Source organism: Colletotrichum scovillei (genome assembly GCF_011075155.1).
Source record: "Colletotrichum scovillei strain TJNH1 chromosome Unknown Contig00003, whole genome shotgun sequence".
In the NCBI taxonomy this organism is placed as follows: domain Eukaryota; kingdom Fungi; phylum Ascomycota; class Sordariomycetes; order Glomerellales; family Glomerellaceae; genus Colletotrichum; species Colletotrichum scovillei.
This window is the reverse complement of record NW_023336261.1, coordinates 3,407,509-3,424,654: the sequence shown is the minus strand read 5'-3', so window position 1 is coordinate 3,424,654 and position 17,146 is coordinate 3,407,509. Positions and strand designations below refer to the sequence as shown.

Genomic DNA, 17,146 nt, shown 5'->3' with positions numbered 1-17,146 from the left:
ATCCCTCAACGGATGGTGTGGGAGAACAACATATATATGCTGCTTCTAGCGAGTTGGGATCGGACTCAGAGGTCATGGACGCCAGTCTACTCATGAGCTCCGAGTATGTGCAACCTTTTGTGCCCTCCGATCTCTCGCAGTTAGTGGAAAACATATTTTGCGTGAATGGCGCAACTTGGCTTCGCCATGCTGCCGCAGCAAAGCTGCTGGGTTGGCGCACTCGTCATCCTGGGTCCAGTAACATCTCCGGCTTCGCCTCAAAGTCAGAAGGCTCGACGGATATGTGGTTGATGCGTCCTAGGGCCGGATCACTGACTCCCCTTGCCATGAGTCGCGCTCCAAACTATGCTGCTTGTAATGAACGACTCTGCCGAGTGCAGCTCACGAACTGGGCGGCAGATCTACAACGCAGCCTGGCCAACGAAAAACGGATGCAAGAGCTTAGGGCATGGGAGCAGGTGGCTATGTTGTCGAGGGGAGTTTGGAGAGATGGCCGCTCAGCATCAGGCGGCGATGGCGCAGATATGGCGTTGACGAGAACAAGAGGACGGGGAGAACGTCGGCAGTCTCTCCGTAAGAGGAGACACAGTACAGGCTCTGGCCTAGATTGGGGGCTTGTGAGACATCAGGATCCTTTGGGCTTGCTTCAGCTTAATGCCGACTTTAGATGGCAGGGTTGGAAGACGCTGGAAATGGTCGGTGGCATTGGGATCCTGGGCGGTTTGGCGTGGTTGCTTGTTTAGAGTCGCCGCAGTATCGAGCTGACGGTGGCATCTGAGCATGGCGCTTCACCCGAAATGATGGCAGCTATTGGGCATACATACCCTATCGGGCGTTCGTATGGAAAGTAGAAAATACCAGCCAATCTGGGTACCTTAATTGATGGGATTCTTTGAAGTTGTGAGCTGTATAGCCTTCGTGCACTCATGCCGCTGTGGTGATGGAGGTCTGCCTGGGGCCTTTGAGTCGTTGACAACATCACACTGGGCGCTCTGTGGCTCACTGTCCAGCATCCAAAGTGGGTGGGTCAGTTCCGCTGCCTTTCATTGGCTAATTGAGAGCAGTCTGCCTTCAGTCAGTTCTCCACTGTGCAAACGCGCCTGCTTAGGTTCCTAGCCTACCACTTCAACAACGGGACTTGGACTGTCCACCTTACCCATCCGTACCTTGCCTCACTCAGACCTTTGTGCCTCGCGTCCCAGAGGTGAACGGTACTAGGCCTCCAGCTGCAAGGTACTTGGTGACCACCTAGTTTGGGCTAAGTTATCACAGCGACGCCTACTTCGGCTGGGTTGTTTTCGCAGTGGAAGCTTCTTCCTTGACAGCCTTTTCCTTTCTCTATTACATCTTCTTTTCCTATCCTCCTTCCATCACCAGGGTCGCCCAACCGTCGCTTCTTCAGCTAGGCCAGTCCTTCTCTATTTACTTACCGTATCTATTTCTTCCAGAAGCAACAATCAGCCATGGCTAGCGAGGAAAGACCGTTGGGCGTGACGCCGCCCATCTCTACTGCCCTTCCCACCGAGGCGGAAAATCAAGCGAAGGAAATGCTCATGGAAGAGTTGAGGAAGCAGAATACTTTTGAGAGCGCTGCGGATACCCAAAAGAGGCAAGTCTTCGAATCAAGCCACCGGTCATTCCCGGTCTGTTCTTGCTAACGATCTGCGCGGTTGGCCATAGATACGAAGTCATTGCGCACCTCGAGCGGATATGCGACGAATTCGTGAAAAGAGTGGCACGGAAAAGGGAGGCAGGCAACGAAGCTCTCATCAGAGACGCTAGAGGAAAGATCTTCACCTATGGCAGTTTTCGCTTGGGCGTCTTCGGCCCTGGTTCCGATATCGACACCCTCGTTGTCGCTCCGAAATACGTAACACGAGCCGACTACTTTGAGATCTTCCCCAATCTGCTGAAGGAAATGGCGCCTCCTGGCTCAATCACGGATATGGCAGTGGTAGCCGACGCCTTCGTGCCAATCATCAAATTCGAATTCGATGGCATCAGCATCGATTTGATCTTTTCTCGCATTGCTATGCTAAAGCAATTGAACAAGGACTTTACTGTCCAAGACTCCGGCCTTCTTCGAGGTCTAGATGAGGCTGAACTTCGGTCGCTCAATGGCACACGGGTTACAGACGAGATTCTCAGCTTGGTTCCCGAAGAAAGCACCTTCAAGTTGGCCTTGCGTGCCATCAAGCTTTGGGCGCAGCGTCGGGCCATCTACGCAAATATCATGGGATTTCCTGGTGGCGTGGCTTGGGCCATGCTGGTTGCTCGCGTCTGCCAACTATACCCCAAGGCCGCGAGCTCCGTCATCGTCAACAAATTCTTCCACATCATGCGCCGCTGGCCATGGCCACAGCCCGTCCTTCTGAAGCACGTTGAAGGCGGCCCTTTGCAGGTCCGCGTTTGGAATCCCAAGGTTTGCTTTCCCTACTTCCCTGGTCCTGGCTTCATATGTGCTAATCAAACTATATAGCTTTACAAGGGCGATCAATTCCATCTGATGCCTGTAATCACCCCGGCCTACCCTTCCATGTGCGCCACGTACAACATTACCAGGTCAGCCATGACTGTCATCCAGCAAGAGCTCAGCAGAGGATGCGACATTACCGACAACATCATGTTGGGCAAAAGCCCCTGGAGCGATCTGTTTGTCAAGCATACTTTCTTCACCAAGGGGTACAAGTATTACATCTCCGTCATCACTGCTAGCACAGACAAAGAAGCACATAAGATCTGGTCAGGCTATGTGGAATCCAAGGTCCGTGTTTTGGTTCAAGGCTTGGAACAGCACCAATCGATAGCTTTGGCCCATGCATTCAACAAAGGTTACGAGCGTCGGCACAGGTGTACGAACGAGGCAGAAATTTCTCAGGTTCAAGCTGGCAGTTTCTCGTTCCTAGCAAAGGATAGCGACGTCAAAGAAGAAGACTTTGAGCAAGAGGGAAAGGTCGAAGAGGTTCAGCCGGTTGAAACGAAGCCCGACTTGAGCGGCATCCCAGGGCTCAAGACGGAACCCACTAACGACGCACATGGGCTCAAGACTGAAGAAAATGAGACACAGCCAGGTGTGAAGACCGAAGGAGTCAAGTCGGAAGACGATAATTCCAAAGCTCCCAGTCAGATCCCGAAGCATAACCCTTATACCGACGTCTTTACCACCACGCACTACATCGGGCTGACCCTGAGCGAAGGTGAGTCTGCTGCCGCTAACGAAAACGAGTTCAAAGATCGGCCTTTAAGGCTTTACCTTCCAGTCTGGGTCAAAGTGGCATGGCAGCTAACTGTTTAGGCGCGAAATCACTTGATCTATCCTATCAAGTCGAGAACTTCAAGGCCTTGTGTACACAGTGGGAAAAGTACGACGCGGTTCTCAACTCGTTGAATGTTCAGCATGTGCGGAGGTAGGCGATACGGGCATGTTTCCTTTGGTGGCATTTGCTAAGTTCAGGACAGCTTTAACCTTCCCGACGACGTCTTTGAAGCCAACGAAACGAAGCCTCAGAAGCCTCAGAAGAAGCGTGTCATCCCGAACGCGAATGGCGCGGCTCAGATCAAGAAGAGGAGTGCTTCAGAGGTACTGCACTGGTTTAGTTCACGGCTACGCTTGAGAGCTCATCACAAGACTAGCGAAGCTTTGGTAAGCGCATGGCTGACACGTTGTATAGGAAAACCAAGAACCACCCGCCAAGCGCCAGCAAGCTTCTGTCACGGCTGCCGGTTGAGTATGGACTTTGGACCAAAGCGTCCCACGCTATCGACCCTAATAAAGAGTCATGTCTTCCTGCAACCTCTGTCGGCATTGGTAGCATCTTTTGCCTCTGATCCACTGACCAATAGGCCAAATCACATCTTCGAGTTTGACGTCCTCCAACACGGACTGTCTCGTACCGTACCAACACTGCATAACACACCCAGAGAGAGAAAGCGAAATAGACATAAAAAAAAAAAAAAAGGAAGGGGGGAAGCGAACTGAAAGAGAGAGGAAATCCATCGACGACCCGGCATTACCCTGATGCCAGTGTATCCACACTTTACCTGCAAGACCCCCTTCCATAACCCAACTTTGGGTGGAGATCGCAAAAGCAAAAGCAGCAACATACTCGGTATGTCTTGTGGGCTTTGGTAGGTTGCTCGTTCTGGCCTGAGACGAGCGGAGACTACTAAAGAGCATCAGGAACATTACTGTCGCCCACGAGGATGCACTTTAGACAGGTACGCTTTGTAATGCAGGGCGGATTCATTTTCTCTATGCTTCTTCACGCAAACACGGGCAGGACCATTGATTCAAGGCGAAGCCAACTGTATACTAGATACCATCGATTTAGAGGATTGACTATGCTTTGTCCCCAATCTCTGCCCTTGCCTTGCTCTGATATCTTGTGACTTTGTGGGTGCCTAGGCGACTAGAGGCGTCCATGCGTCTCTGCCAAACCAACCTGTGAGTGCTGATGTGACCGAGGCGATGCAATGTGAGACTCAACATCTCAGGTGTCCACGATCCTTGAGCCGTTTCGCTTGACGTACTAATTGGTCGAGATTGATTATAGCTGATTCAGGCTACCTCAATCATCGTCATCATCGCTACCACTCGACCATCCTTCTCGATACGCCTCGGCGAAGTCGGCTAGCTCGTTGCTAATGTCTTCTCGGTCCTCCACGCCAAGAGAGGATGCGACGGTAGTGCGCAGGGCATTCAGCGCGGCAGACACTGAAGTATCTGTGGAAAGACTGGTCTTGATGCCAAAGGAATCGCTCAACGGCTTGCCGCTGCCGTCGAGGTAGATCTCGGGGAAACTATCGAGCATAGGGAAGCCCCTATCGGTGAGATACCTGCCATCATGAGTCAGTTGTCAAATTACGAACAACCCTTTGGGAGGATAGCGGTATTTGTCTTTTCTGGCATACCTTTGCGTGCTGGTCTCTATGAGCGCAGCCCTTGGCCGTTGCCGGCCATCGCCGCCCTCGTCCCCGCCGTGTTTTGAGACTTGCTGTGAGCCACGTGTAGTGATTGTCTGCCCGAAAAGATGAGGCTTGCCGCCTCCGCTACTCATATTCCTTCTTCCAGGAGTAGGCTTGTGTCGGAGGATGTCAAACAAGTCCGTGTCAAGCTTGGTTATCTCGCCAGCTTCGTCATCATCCGAACCTGACTCTCGTGCGCTGGTATCTTGTTTCGTTTCCGAGGCTAGGTCGACGACGCTCATTTGCAGACGGCTCATGGTCTGTCTGCCGCGTAGATTCAACCCACTCACCAGCTCGCCGAGCGTCGCCTGTAGACCACTTCCAGAGCTTGTTGAGTTGAGCCGGGAAGCGATCCCTGCTGTTTCCATGGCCGTACTCAGCAGGGCTGTGGTTTGCCAAGGAGATTGCATGTCGATGCTGATGTTTGAGCTCAACCGTGCTTGGGGGAGAGCCATGGGAACCAGCATCGATGCGTGCTCACACATGTCCTTGACTGTCCTTGCAGTGTTGGCGAGCTGGAGGCGTCTTTGGTCCTGGTGTTATCATTTAGCTAGGCTAAGGGGTGTACTAAGTGCGCAAACGAATTTTCAAACTTACGATGCGGGCAGCGGGTACAGGAGTCTGCAGACCCCATACCCAAATTGTAGTCTTGCCATACTCATCCCGCAGGCGCTCTACATACTCGGTCGCGAAACCTCCCCAGGCGTCGTCTATAGTTGTCACGATCTGGAGGCCCTGCATTTGATCGGCCTCCTCTACAAAGGGACGGAAGTCTCGATCGACAATGTCGTGTTCCTTGTCTAGAGAATCGAACAATTCCCTGCCCAGAGACCACTTGTCAAAGGGCCTGATGGAGGAGTTGATCTCATAGTCATAGAGCTGGTTGAGAGACTTTGGGTGGTAGTAGACGCGCGAAAAGTCGGACCAATACCGCACGTCGGAGGACTTGAGCTTTGGGGCAGGCGTGCCGAGGTCAAGACTTTTCTGATATGCGCTCGGCTCTACCGGTGTCTGTTTGTGTACTTGCGCAGATCCTTCCCTGGGGTCGGCGGGGGCATGTTAGGTGGCCGGTCTGGGATACTTGATAAAGGCCAACGGCTGGAGTCAAATAAAGATGGGCGCGTTACGGACCATAAGTGAGCAGGTGCCTCTTCCTGGCTTGCGTCGTACAAGGCGTTGATCTTGCGAAGTGAGCCGAAGCCGCCTTTCAGATCATAGACGACGGTACGCGGGAGGAAGGTCTCGGAGCCATCTAGGGCCACACCCGGACGCCAGTGAACGTCGTGGTTCACGGGGGATTCGTCCTGATCAGAGTAAGTGAAGTAGGATTCCTGGCAACAATGTCAGCCTGTGTTTAGAATAAGACGCATGGGATTCGCTGTCGATAGAGCTAAATGTCAAAATACCTGGGTGTTCCAGAAATGAGTTGCAGCATAGTTGCTCAACTGGCCTAGCTGGAGAGTGATGATTTCGTGCATACTGTCTTGTTTTAACCTGAATTACCAAGGTAAGTAGTCAAGACGGCTCCGCCGGGCTGCATCAATCATAGATGGTCCGGCAAGGTGAGCGGGGGGTTACTGCGGATGTGTCCCGAAACTGGTAGGGGACGGGACGGGACTTGGACTTTGCAATCTCAGTGCCAGGTCCATTTGGGCCGTTGAAGTGCGTCAAGTGAACCCGGTTGTGGGGTAGGTCTTGGGCGTGGGCCGGGCTTAGGGCGGCCGGCGACGGCATCCGCCGCCATCAGGGAACGGACGCTGATCTACCGTCCCATCTTCCATCTATGTACCAGTGCATGCACCCCGTCTTGCGGTACTCGCCTGCCCGATTGATATTGATCATTGCTTCCGGTAGAAAAGAGCTCTCCCTCCTACACAACTACCTAGCCATTCGCAGATGGCCTTGAGCAGGTATTTGTTTTATGATCGGCTTGTAAATGAACTAATGGTTTTCTCCCACCAAGGGCGAAACCATGTTGGTCCCCTATTGGAAACAAGGGAGCGTTAGCAGCAACTGAGCGGGAGCACCACCCGCAGGCATCTGGGAAAGTTGACCGGCTTGACTGGCACGCATCCAAGTTGTCTCACAGCACGGAGGATTTCAGATTCCAGCAAAAGGAGGAATACGAAAATGGGAGCAGACATTCTCTCTCCCCCTTGAGTGGGGGCCAATCGGGGCTCCCATTTCGAGGTCATACACAAGCCAGCAGGCGGTCGTGCACATCCCAGTGTGAGTCAACCTCGGCGAGCGAGATGCGCCGCTACACCAAGGCGAGGAATGAGGTGCCGAAATATCGTGTTGGACCAGCCAAGGCCCCTTCAGACATGTTATCAAGGGGTGCCTTGGGTAGAAGTAATTGGGCTGATTCCAACTCCCAATATCGAAAGGTGTTCAGGGCTTTCGGCACGGCAGGGCGGACGGGGTGTTGCGTAAGGTAGGGACTTGGACCTTTGGAGGGTACCGTACCTATCCATACCTTACCGTACCTAGGTAGGTAAGGTACTCTGTACGGAATACCTACCGGTATTTGGGTAAGTGGAGGTGATTACGTCAGGCGGAAGTGGCTCTAGGTAGCCGGTGGACGGGAAGGAATCCAATTACCTTGGGCTGCTGAAGGTGAGCAGTGAGGTACCTAGGGGTGGTATGTGAGGAACCTCAGAGCTGAAGGCGACAGTGGAGGGCTCAAAGAATATGCTCGAGAAGGTTCAGCACTTGAGCTCAGCCAGGTTCTCGGGGCGCCGCACTGTTCAGAAAAGTTCAGCCATACTGTACGCGTGAAGTGGTGACCAAACCAGCAGAATGGCCTGAAAACATGGACAATGGGAGGGCGGAGGGCGGGGCGGGGACTTGGGGAAGAGGTGCGCTGTGGGGCAAAGAGCACCGGCTGGTCAGCTACGTACTACGAAAAAATACCTTACCACCTTACCTACAGGCTACGAGACGGGTTGAGGCCGCGCCCCTCTCTGAGCGCCCCCTTCCATTCACTGAAGTCTGAGGTAAGGGTGAGGTGCTCTACTATCAAAGTACCCGCACAGTGCCGTGTTACCAATTAACGCCTCCCCCTTCTCTCGAAAAAGCGACGCGTTTACCAGAATTTCGCGACCGTCACCATTTCAAACCCTTGCACATCCAATACGGCTTTCACACAACTTCAGCTCCCACCACTCATCTCCTTCCTCTTCTTATACCTTCCAGTACGGAACACCTACCACTCTGCTGTCTTCGGTGGCGTCACTTACACGGCCATCACGACGTGAGAAAATCACGCCTCTACAAGCAAGCAAGCAACGTTCCTACCTCAGTTGCCTTGTTCTATCATACGTCCTGAGAGCGTGTCGCAAGCGCGGCTCAACACCACCGCCCGCCCACCTTTCCCAACCTCGCGACGCCCTTTACCTTACCATTTGTCCCTCCACAAAGGAGCGCCAAAATTCTTGCTACAGTCACCTTACCCCCGTCTCACATTGTCGCAGAAATTATATAGACACCATAACTCTTTGTGGCACTTGCCTGCCCCGGACTTTTAGATCCAGCCCAGCCAGCCCTTCAACCTTCACGACTTGACGAGACACGACTGTCCCATTCCTTCATTCCTTACACGTCTGAGACCAACTACTTCAATCAATCGTCCGCCATTGTTTATACCTTCCCGCGCTCCGCCCTCCGTCCTGTTCTGGCCCCTTTCGCACAGAGGTGCCGCATGCTCGAGGCTCCTCCACCATGCCTGCCTCAGCAAAGCGCTCCCAGCGCACTCGTCGCGACACTCGCCGCGATACCTCCCCCGCAAGATTAGAAGACAGCTCCCCAACTCGGCCAGCAAAGCGCCGAAAGAAGGTAACCGCATGCCGCTGCTCCCTAATGACAATCCGGCCCTCGCATCATCATCGATGACACTAACGCCGCTTCCATCAGGTTGATGATCCTCCGCCTACCGAACCCGCCGACGATGACGAATCCAACCTCACTGCCGATCAGTCGGCTCAACCCGTCAGCGACGATGATCAGCTGCTCGCGCAAGTAGTTCAGCACTTCCAAATTCCCAAGGAGGGAGCCCCCCAAGCCAGCAAGGACCATGCGAACTCGATACATGAAGCCAATGGCAGCGGTGTTCAGGCCTATGCCAAAATCGCCGCCCAGGACTGGACTTTCTACATCACAAAACTTATCGTCAATATTGGACGCCCGTCTGAGGGCGTCACTGAGGATGACGAAGACTTCATTCACATCGATCTCGGCCCGAGCAAGATGATCTCCCGTCAGCACGCCCGGATTTACTTCAGCTCCAAGGAAGAAATCTGGTTTCTCGAGGTCAAGGGAAGGAATGGCGTAAAAGTGAACAATGTCCCCATGAAGCAAAAGAGTTTGAGGCGCCTGGAGGGTGGTGAGGTTCTGGAGGCAGGTGGCACGGAAATGATCTTTGTTCTTCCAACCGAAATCAGTCCCTTACACATCGATCCTCTCTATCTAAAGAGGGCTGGATTATCGCGTCAACAAATGACGAGCCCTCAACCGAGAACGGATCTGCCGGATGAGCCATCTTCGGCCCTGGGCTCGACCATAAGAAGTTCTCGAGGCTCCCAATTTCGCCAACCTATTGCTCCGGCTCCTGCAGATTACAAGCGGCCCGGAACCCCTCCTTCTGCAATCCGCGGTAAGCCTACGCCGTCGCAACATAAGTCACCACACTACTCAAGTTCAGGCACGCTGTTGCTGAACTCCAACGACATTGATCTCAGCCTTGACGAGAACAAACACATCAAGCCGCAATACAGCTATGCGCAAATGATTACCCAGGCGATTATCAATACGCCAGAAAGGAAGCTGAATCTCAACGGTATCTACAACTTCATCATGAACAACTATGCATATTACAAACACCAGCAAGCCGCTGGTTGGCAAGTAAGGCTTAATGCTGTCAGACTCCCTCGCAACCTCAGTCTTACTAACATTGTTCAAAGAACTCAATCCGCCATAATCTGTCGCTGAATAAGGCCTTTGACAAGGTTGCGAGATCGACAGACGAGCCTGGGAAGGGCATGAAGTGGCAGATTGTCCCAGAGGCCCGGGAAGAGATGACCCGAAGCGCATATAAGGGGGGTAGAGGCGGTCACAGAGGTTCTTCCGCGCCATCGTCACCCAACAACCAGCTAAACTACATTACCCATGGACCAAGGGACGTGAATGCCAGAGAGCCTGCGTCGGCGCGGAAGAGGAAGGTATCTGTAACGGGATCGCCACCGAGTTCCTCCTTAGCTGCCGTTCAATCGACTCCAGATCGCAGTACGCGCCGCCTTGCCCCCCCGAGCACTGCCATGACCATTGATGGCAGTCCTCTACCGAGGCCGCGAAAGGGCGCCGCATCTGCATCGAACAGCTTTCCCTCCACCAGCTACCACGATCAATCACCGACACTCACCTCATCCTATCTACCAGACGAAGGCGCGTCTTTCGTCACACCTGCCCCTCACCGTGTTCATCCCCGACTGGCGCCCCCAAGCACCGCACAGCGGCCCAGTCAACACATGCCGACCAGTTCCCCAGCGCCCTTCTGGAAGTATGCAGACATCGGCAGCACCCCTCTGAAACCTGCTGCTCATTTCGACATGAGTCCTTCTAAGCCGTCTCTGGGTGGAATACCGCAAAGTAGCAGCCCACCTCCTGCGAAGTCGCCAAATCTTAGCCCTACAAGATTGCAACACAAGGAATCATCACGGGAGGCGCCGAGTGAGCCGTCCAACCCACCCGAGATCGAAGAAGACCAAGGTTTTGATCTAGCAAAGTGAGTCTTGTCAACGTCATACCATACACCTGTTCCTTGACTAACATCCGACCCAGGGGTTTCCAAAGTATTGGGTCATACCACGCACCTGTTGGCCGGGGATTATCAGTAGCTAGCGCCATGAACGGTCACTCATGAGACAAATATGAGCCGCTCTTGGCAAGACAGTAAAGCCCATGCCCCCTCATAATGATGTGTTACATTAAATGTGCGAATTGAGAGCATTTGTGAGAGTGAAGATGGTATAATTCTCAAGGGCTCCACCCGCCCATGCCACATTCCTACGTAATACCTATATATATTTATATACGTCGTGGTATCCACAGATGCACCGATCAATGCTTTTCCTACTCCCGTCCGATTGTTTACAAGTACAAATGCCTGCCTAGGCGCCATCGCCAGAGATTCAAGGATTCAAAGATTCAAACGCGAGCGACTGATCCATTACAGCCAAAGGGCAACCGCCTGGCCTGATCATTCAGGGTCTGAAGCTTGTAGGCGGTTGCGACGTCAGGTATTTTGACGTCATCTTTCCTCTCTTTACTTCGAAGACTTGCCCCTCCTCTTGGGATTGCCTCGGCTCGGTCTTCCCTTGGAAGGCTTGCTTTGGTCAGTGCCCTCGATAAACTTGATTAGCTCATCGATGCTGCGCGAATCCATGCCCGAAGGGTTGCCCAACTGCGAGCTGCTGCTTGGTCCGGCGGATACGCTGGGAGCAGTAGCGGAAGCTTGGTATGGCGCACCCTTGGGAGTAAAGCGGATGCCTGCGCGCAAGCGACGAGCCTGCGCATCCTTCTGGTGCTTCGCGATGGAAACGGCGTTCTGCGTAAGCTGCTCGAGCCAGCTCTCGGCCTCCTTGGTGTTCTTGTCTTCGGGTCCGAGCTCGCCGAGGAAGATGTTGTAGGACTCGCGCATGCGGCTGACGGCTCCCTTAGAGTCTTGATCTAAAGCCAAAGCCTGAGCAAGTTGAAACAGGAGGGTGGCGGCGTTGATCGAGTTCTTGCCGAAGACACTCTCGCAGATGCGGAGGGACTCTTCGAACCAGAGACGGGACTCGTGGTACGCCTTGAGGTGCTGAAGCATGACCGCGCCGTTGTTGATGGTTGTGATGGAGTCGGGGTGGTCGGCGCCATAGATAATCTTCCACAGCTTCAGCGCGTGCTTAGCATAGATGAGCGCACCGTTGCTGTCGCCAGCTTGGTGGAGGAACAAGCTCAGGTTGAGGTAATTGAGCAAGGTCTCGGCAGAGTCAACACCAACAGTCCTCTCGGAGACAACAATGGCCTTCTTGGCGAGCTCAACGGCTGCTTCCTTCTCATCCAGCTGGTAGTACAGCATAGACAAGGTGTTGTAGACGCGGGCGACTTCGGGATGAAGGATCCCGTAAATCTGCTCGTGTAGAGACAAAGACTCGAGAAGAAGCTCCTGGCCAAGCTTGCGCTGGTTTTGCATGATAGAGATGCGGCCGGCCTCCAGAGCCTCCTCCGCAAGAGTGCTGCGGGGACAGGAGTGCTTCACGATAGGCACAACGTTGACAATATCGTCTGCTGTGAATGTAGTGTTGGGAGCAGGGGTCGGGGCTGGGGTAGCCGCTTCTTTGGTTGCCGCCTTCTTGTTCTTCTTCTTCTTGTTTCCCTCCCCGTTGGTCTGTCCATTGGTCGCAGTGGTACCGTTGGTCGCAGGAGCCTGCTCAACCGGCTTGTCTGTGAAGTTGTACTCCTTTGCTTGTAGCTGGAAACCAAGCTTGAGGGAGATCTCACGAAGCACCTGTAGAGGCTTAAGGTTGTTGTAGAAGTCGGCATCGAGCTTGTACCGGTATCTCTTCAAAGTCTCCTGGGAAATGCTTTCGCGGAGAGACTCTGGGGTGACTTTCTCGAAGGATAGATCGGCATCAGTGTACAGCGACTTCAGGACTGCGTCAGACTCGGCCGCCGGCTTGGGACTCAGCTTGTAACCCAAGAGGCAGTTAAGAAGATGAGAGATGCAGGCTGATGAAAAAGGTGCCGGCAGGTGTCTGAGGTAGTTTGAGGCGACATGCTTGAAGGAACGAGCGACCATGTCCTGGATGCAAATATCCTTCAGGCACTGCAGGCGAGGTTCAGAAGCGAGCTGTGCCACCTTTCCAGTGTACCTGATGTTGATGCCTCTCTTGTGCAAGAGACGACCCAGGGACTGGCCATCCATGGGGAAGCTGATGTCGCAGTCGGTAAGCTCACGAACGAGGTCGGGAATGACCTGGTCGCGAAGGTACTTGGATGCAAGACGAACATCCTCCTCGTCTTTCTTCATCTCCTCCTTCTCGGCATCAGTCTGGGGGACCTGGCCGCTGAAAACATCGGGGTTGAGCGAGAATGCGAACTTGGAAAGGTCGATGTGATCTTTCGAATCTGTCGACTCCTTCGGTGCCTCCGCCTCCTTGGTCTTCGGCTTCTCTGCCTTGACCTCTTTTTTGTTGACCCCCGACTCTTCTTCGCTCTCGCTCTCACTTTCGCTCTCGCTCTCACTCTCCTCGGTGTCGTCACTTTCGTCACTGTCATCGCTGTCTTCTTCCTTCGCGGAGGCATCCTTGCTCTTTTTGGGCTCAGCCGTGGTTTCGTCAGTCGCGGTCTTGGTGTTCTGCCCACGGCGTGCCAGCTCCTCGTCAACCCAGGCCTTCATCTTCTTCCGCCCGTATGAGTCAATCAGCTCCGGACGAAGGACGGCCATACGGTGGGGGTACTCGACATCACCCTCCTCCTCGAGCCAGTCAATATCCAGAGGCGTCACACGGTACAGGTCGAGCACATATTTGCGTCCATCGGTTCCCAACAAGCCCTTGGTCTCCACGCTGGCTTCGAGATCGAATCGTTTGCCATCCTTGTCCCAGACAGCATGCTTCTTGACCTTGATAGCCTGAGACAGCTTGGAGAAAACGTCGGCAAATCGCTCGTCCGCCGCAACGTTCTCTTTGCCATCCACGGCACCATAGTCGATCTGATTTTCGCCAGGCTCCCTCTGCTTGAAGATTCCTGGGACAATACTTTGACCAACAATCCGCTTACCAAGATAGTCAATAACAACCGTAGCAGGGGTGAAGAGACCATCAATGTCAAGCTGGTTCACTAGCCTCACTCCTGCGACGTCCTTGCCAGTGGCAACACGAGCTGCCTCGTCGCCTCCCTCAGAAGTGAAGGTTTTCACGCCATCAGCACCAAAAGAGAAGAAGATGTTGTTGTAAACGAAAATCTGGGCATCTTTGCATTCCGTAGGGTTCAGCGGAGGGATTTCGCCACGGGCAACGAGCACAGCACCACGAGTGGCCGCGTCGTTGTAGTCGGCGAAGAGCTTGGACATGAGACGCTCACGGAAAACTCGGTCCTGCACGGTCTCACTGGGAAGCTCCCTCGCAGATTGGAACTCTTCGTTCCAGTCTCTCAGTGTGTCGGTGTTGTCGGCGCCTGCAATGAGATACGTCTCCTGGGAACGTGTCCAGTCGGGGATGTGAGCGGAGAGGGGAGAGTTGGATGACGGCACGATCCATGGCGCAGAGGGTATCGCGTTGGTGATTTGGAAAGTCGCCAGAGGGTCCTTGCGGTTGTTGAACTCCTGGAGTTTGAGGAAGGATGCCGAGAAAGACGGCGAAATCTGGTCGAGGAGCCCGAGCAGGGAGTGGTTCGAAGCGGCTTTGGGCGCAGGGCGAGGGAAAGGATCGAACTTGGCATTGGAGGACTTGTTGATGAAGAACCCCCCAACATGAGCTGTGATTTGGTGTTGCTCACCCTCGTTAGTAGTAGCAAGCAGGTACAAGAGATGCCCTTTCTGCTTGAGGTGAGGCGGCGGCGGGTTCCACGGCGAAAGAGTAATGGTCTTGACCGTCTTGGGTGCCTCTTCCTCCTCGACGGGAGGCAACAAAGTCGAGATTGGAACCGGGGTCCCAAAGCTGTAATCCTCCTTTGTCTCTTTGGCAGCCTCCGTCTGCTCTGCGTTGGTTTGTTCCTCGGTCGGCGGCAAGACACTATCGAGCAGAGAGAGACCTGGAAGAATGCCCTGAACAGCGTCGGTGCGGTCTCCAGCGGCACCGATGAGCTCTCTGATTCTCACGAGGTGTATACGGGCCTCCTTCTCAGTGTATGGGTCTTCGACCAATGTAACTTCAGGGCTTTCGACAAGGCCTTCGATCTCGGATATCGGGAGGAAGTCATTGATGCGTTGGCCGCGGTGCTCCAGGTGGAAGCAAGTGTACTGGAATGCCACAGGGAGGTCGATGATGGACTGGCGAACTTCGTGAACCTGTTCTTGTGGGGACACCTGTACAAAACTGGTCAGTGGATGTATCCGCGAGTGGACTCAGCACAGCTGACCGTAATTTGCATCTGACGGGGCTCGTTGGGAAGCTTGATTGTAAGGGTAACTAAGGCTACTATGCATCAGCATTCAACGTCCCAGCCCCATGAAAGCTTGCATTACTTACCATCTAGGCCTTGATCGATCTCGCCCTCAGCCTGGAGCTCGGCCTCGGCCTCAATGGGAGGCGCTACCTCCTTTTCGGCATTTTCTGGAAGGACTCAATGTTTAGCTTGGAACTCTTTAAGGATTGCATTGCGTATCTTAGTTTTGCTTGTGGATAGTTGGTACCTTTGCCTTTGGGTTGATCGGATTGGGACATTGGTACTCGATGTTAGCAGAAATACCAGAAGGACCTGGAGTTTATATTCCTCGAAGGAAAGAAAATTCTGAGAGGGGAAAGATATATAATCGAAGCTTCGAAGTGGAGAGGGTTGGGAGGAATTGAGCAATCGCACAAATCAATGCAGATACACAATTAATATAGGGTAGAACCGGTGTAAGTAGCGGTCTGTGGAATATAGATGCGCAGCTCCGAAGTGACGGGTAGCAGAAAGGAATACTCGGCCTAAGAGAGGATAAGAGGGTTCCAACTCAACGGCCAGTTGCGGATCGAAAGGGGGTGGTAGAGAAAAGGTGAGAGGGTAGAGTGCCTTTTGGGAACGATCGGGGAAAAAAATTCACGGCAGAAAAAAAGTCGCGTTGTCATTCATCAATTGACGGCAATGCACCGGCCCGGCAAAGCTGGAGCTGTCGGTTTTTTCGGGCCCACTCCGCTGGGGGGAGCTCTGTCAGTTGTCGTCGGTTCTCCCTAAGCTGTCCCGGAAGGTAGCGAGCCCTGACAGAGCCTCCCGTAGCGAGGCCCGGTCCTCGCCAGAGTCTGTACCTTAGTAACTCTGTGCCTCCTTCCTTGCCTCTAAAGTGTCAAACAATTCGTATTGTATATTCTCATATACATGATTGTTACTTACAGCATCCATCTGAAATAATAGCTGAACGCTTCCTGAGATATGTCGAGTTCTCAGCGACCATGATTACACCACGGTGGACAAGAACATTAATGCAAGTTGCTTCCCTTCGGCCGTTCTTACGTAAGGCACTCTTTGGGGAGGGAAGGGGGCTCCAGGTTTTTCGAGCTGAGGTGGGCAATAGACACGTGACCTTCCAGCTAGCGCTGTGCACTGTGGCCTAGTCCCTTTTGGTGGCAGCACAAGAGTTGTCAATGTACACACCATACCTGATTAGGGAGTTTGTAAACATACAATGTGTTGGACATGTTCCGTCCCAGCTTCACTCATCAACTGGTCAGCATACCATGAGCTAAGTTTTTAACATCAGCACATTGCGCCCTCATTCGCTATTGCTCTAGTTGGTAGAATTTCGACATCACACGCCTATTTACGAGCACTCGAGCACACTTACTACCCAGCTTATTCTCATACTGCGTATCTGAGCAGCTTCGGTTTTGTGCAGTCGTCAACACCAATCCACGTCGACACTGACCAAGCGACGCAGCAAACTCATTCCGCTTTGCTCCAATAACGTACACCTACGGGTTCTCATACGTCAAAGGCACATCTTATTCAATGTTTCGAAACCAGCACTATCGATAACAGAATATTAACTCCGACATGAGTAGACGGATCGGTGGACCAGAAATGGCGAAGGTTATCAACAAGAATCGGAGAGGCGAGACCAGGGTAGGAACAGATGGAACTCGACACCTCGGCCATTCTGGCCTGCCTTGGACTTCTTCGAGATGCCAAAGACTTTTACGCCCTCTTCAGTCGCGGATTGCTTTGCTACGTAAGGTTGCAATAGCCGAGAGAGCTGCTGGCGGGCAGACACAGCCTGAGAATGAAGCCCTCAAAGATGCGCTAGATCGCGAAACGGCCAAAAAGCCGAGCCTTGTAGTCGAAGCGTACTCCCCCAAGACACAACGACGGCGCCCGCGCCGTACATATTCCATGAAGTTGGCTGACTCCTCAGACGACGATGGCAGTATGGCATCAAAGTCTACTATCCCACCCAGGAGTTTTCGACAAAGGCCGAAAAATTGTTCCTCCGGAATGCCTAGCG

At 53.3% G+C, this 17,146-nt stretch overlaps 4 protein-coding genes across 4 annotated transcripts; 2 read left to right on the top strand and 2 right to left on the bottom strand.

Annotated features, from left to right (window-relative positions):
- Positions 1-1,130: 1,130 nt before the first annotated feature.
- HER10_EVM0000582 (uncharacterized protein) lies at positions 1,131-4,386 on the top strand. Its single transcript, XM_035470356.1, has 6 exons — positions 1,131-1,609; positions 1,681-2,422; positions 2,480-3,197; positions 3,296-3,407; positions 3,460-3,580; positions 3,672-4,386. Exons 1-6 carry the CDS (start codon positions 1,464-1,466, stop codon positions 3,726-3,728), a joined length of 1,896 nt encoding a protein of 631 aa, XP_035335575.1. The 5' UTR covers positions 1,131-1,463; the 3' UTR covers positions 3,729-4,386.
- HER10_EVM0009455 (misato Segment II myosin-like domain-containing protein) lies at positions 4,367-6,537 on the bottom strand. Its single transcript, XM_035478941.1, has 5 exons — positions 6,372-6,537; positions 6,097-6,296; positions 5,563-6,004; positions 4,912-5,498; positions 4,367-4,836 (listed from the first exon to the last, which is right to left on the bottom strand). Exons 1-5 carry the CDS (start codon positions 6,441-6,443, stop codon positions 4,569-4,571), a joined length of 1,569 nt encoding a protein of 522 aa, XP_035336392.1. The 5' UTR covers positions 6,444-6,537; the 3' UTR covers positions 4,367-4,568.
- Positions 6,538-8,085: 1,548 nt separating this feature from the next.
- On the top strand, positions 8,086-10,927 carry HER10_EVM0005984 (fork head domain-containing protein). The gene is made up of 4 exons (XM_035475582.1): positions 8,086-8,799; positions 8,878-9,864; positions 9,924-10,744; positions 10,801-10,927. The coding sequence occupies exons 1-4, from the start codon at positions 8,686-8,688 to the stop codon at positions 10,880-10,882; spliced, it is 2,004 nt and encodes a 667-aa protein (XP_035336083.1). The 5' UTR covers positions 8,086-8,685; the 3' UTR covers positions 10,883-10,927.
- Positions 10,928-11,001: 74 nt separating this feature from the next.
- Positions 11,002-15,728, bottom strand: HER10_EVM0013164 (uncharacterized protein). Its single transcript, XM_035482528.1, has 4 exons — positions 15,359-15,728; positions 15,195-15,278; positions 15,085-15,140; positions 11,002-15,031 (listed from the first exon to the last, which is right to left on the bottom strand). Exons 1-4 carry the CDS (start codon positions 15,387-15,389, stop codon positions 11,285-11,287), a joined length of 3,918 nt encoding a protein of 1,305 aa, XP_035336735.1. The 5' UTR covers positions 15,390-15,728; the 3' UTR covers positions 11,002-11,284.
- Positions 15,729-17,146: the final 1,418 nt, after the last annotated feature.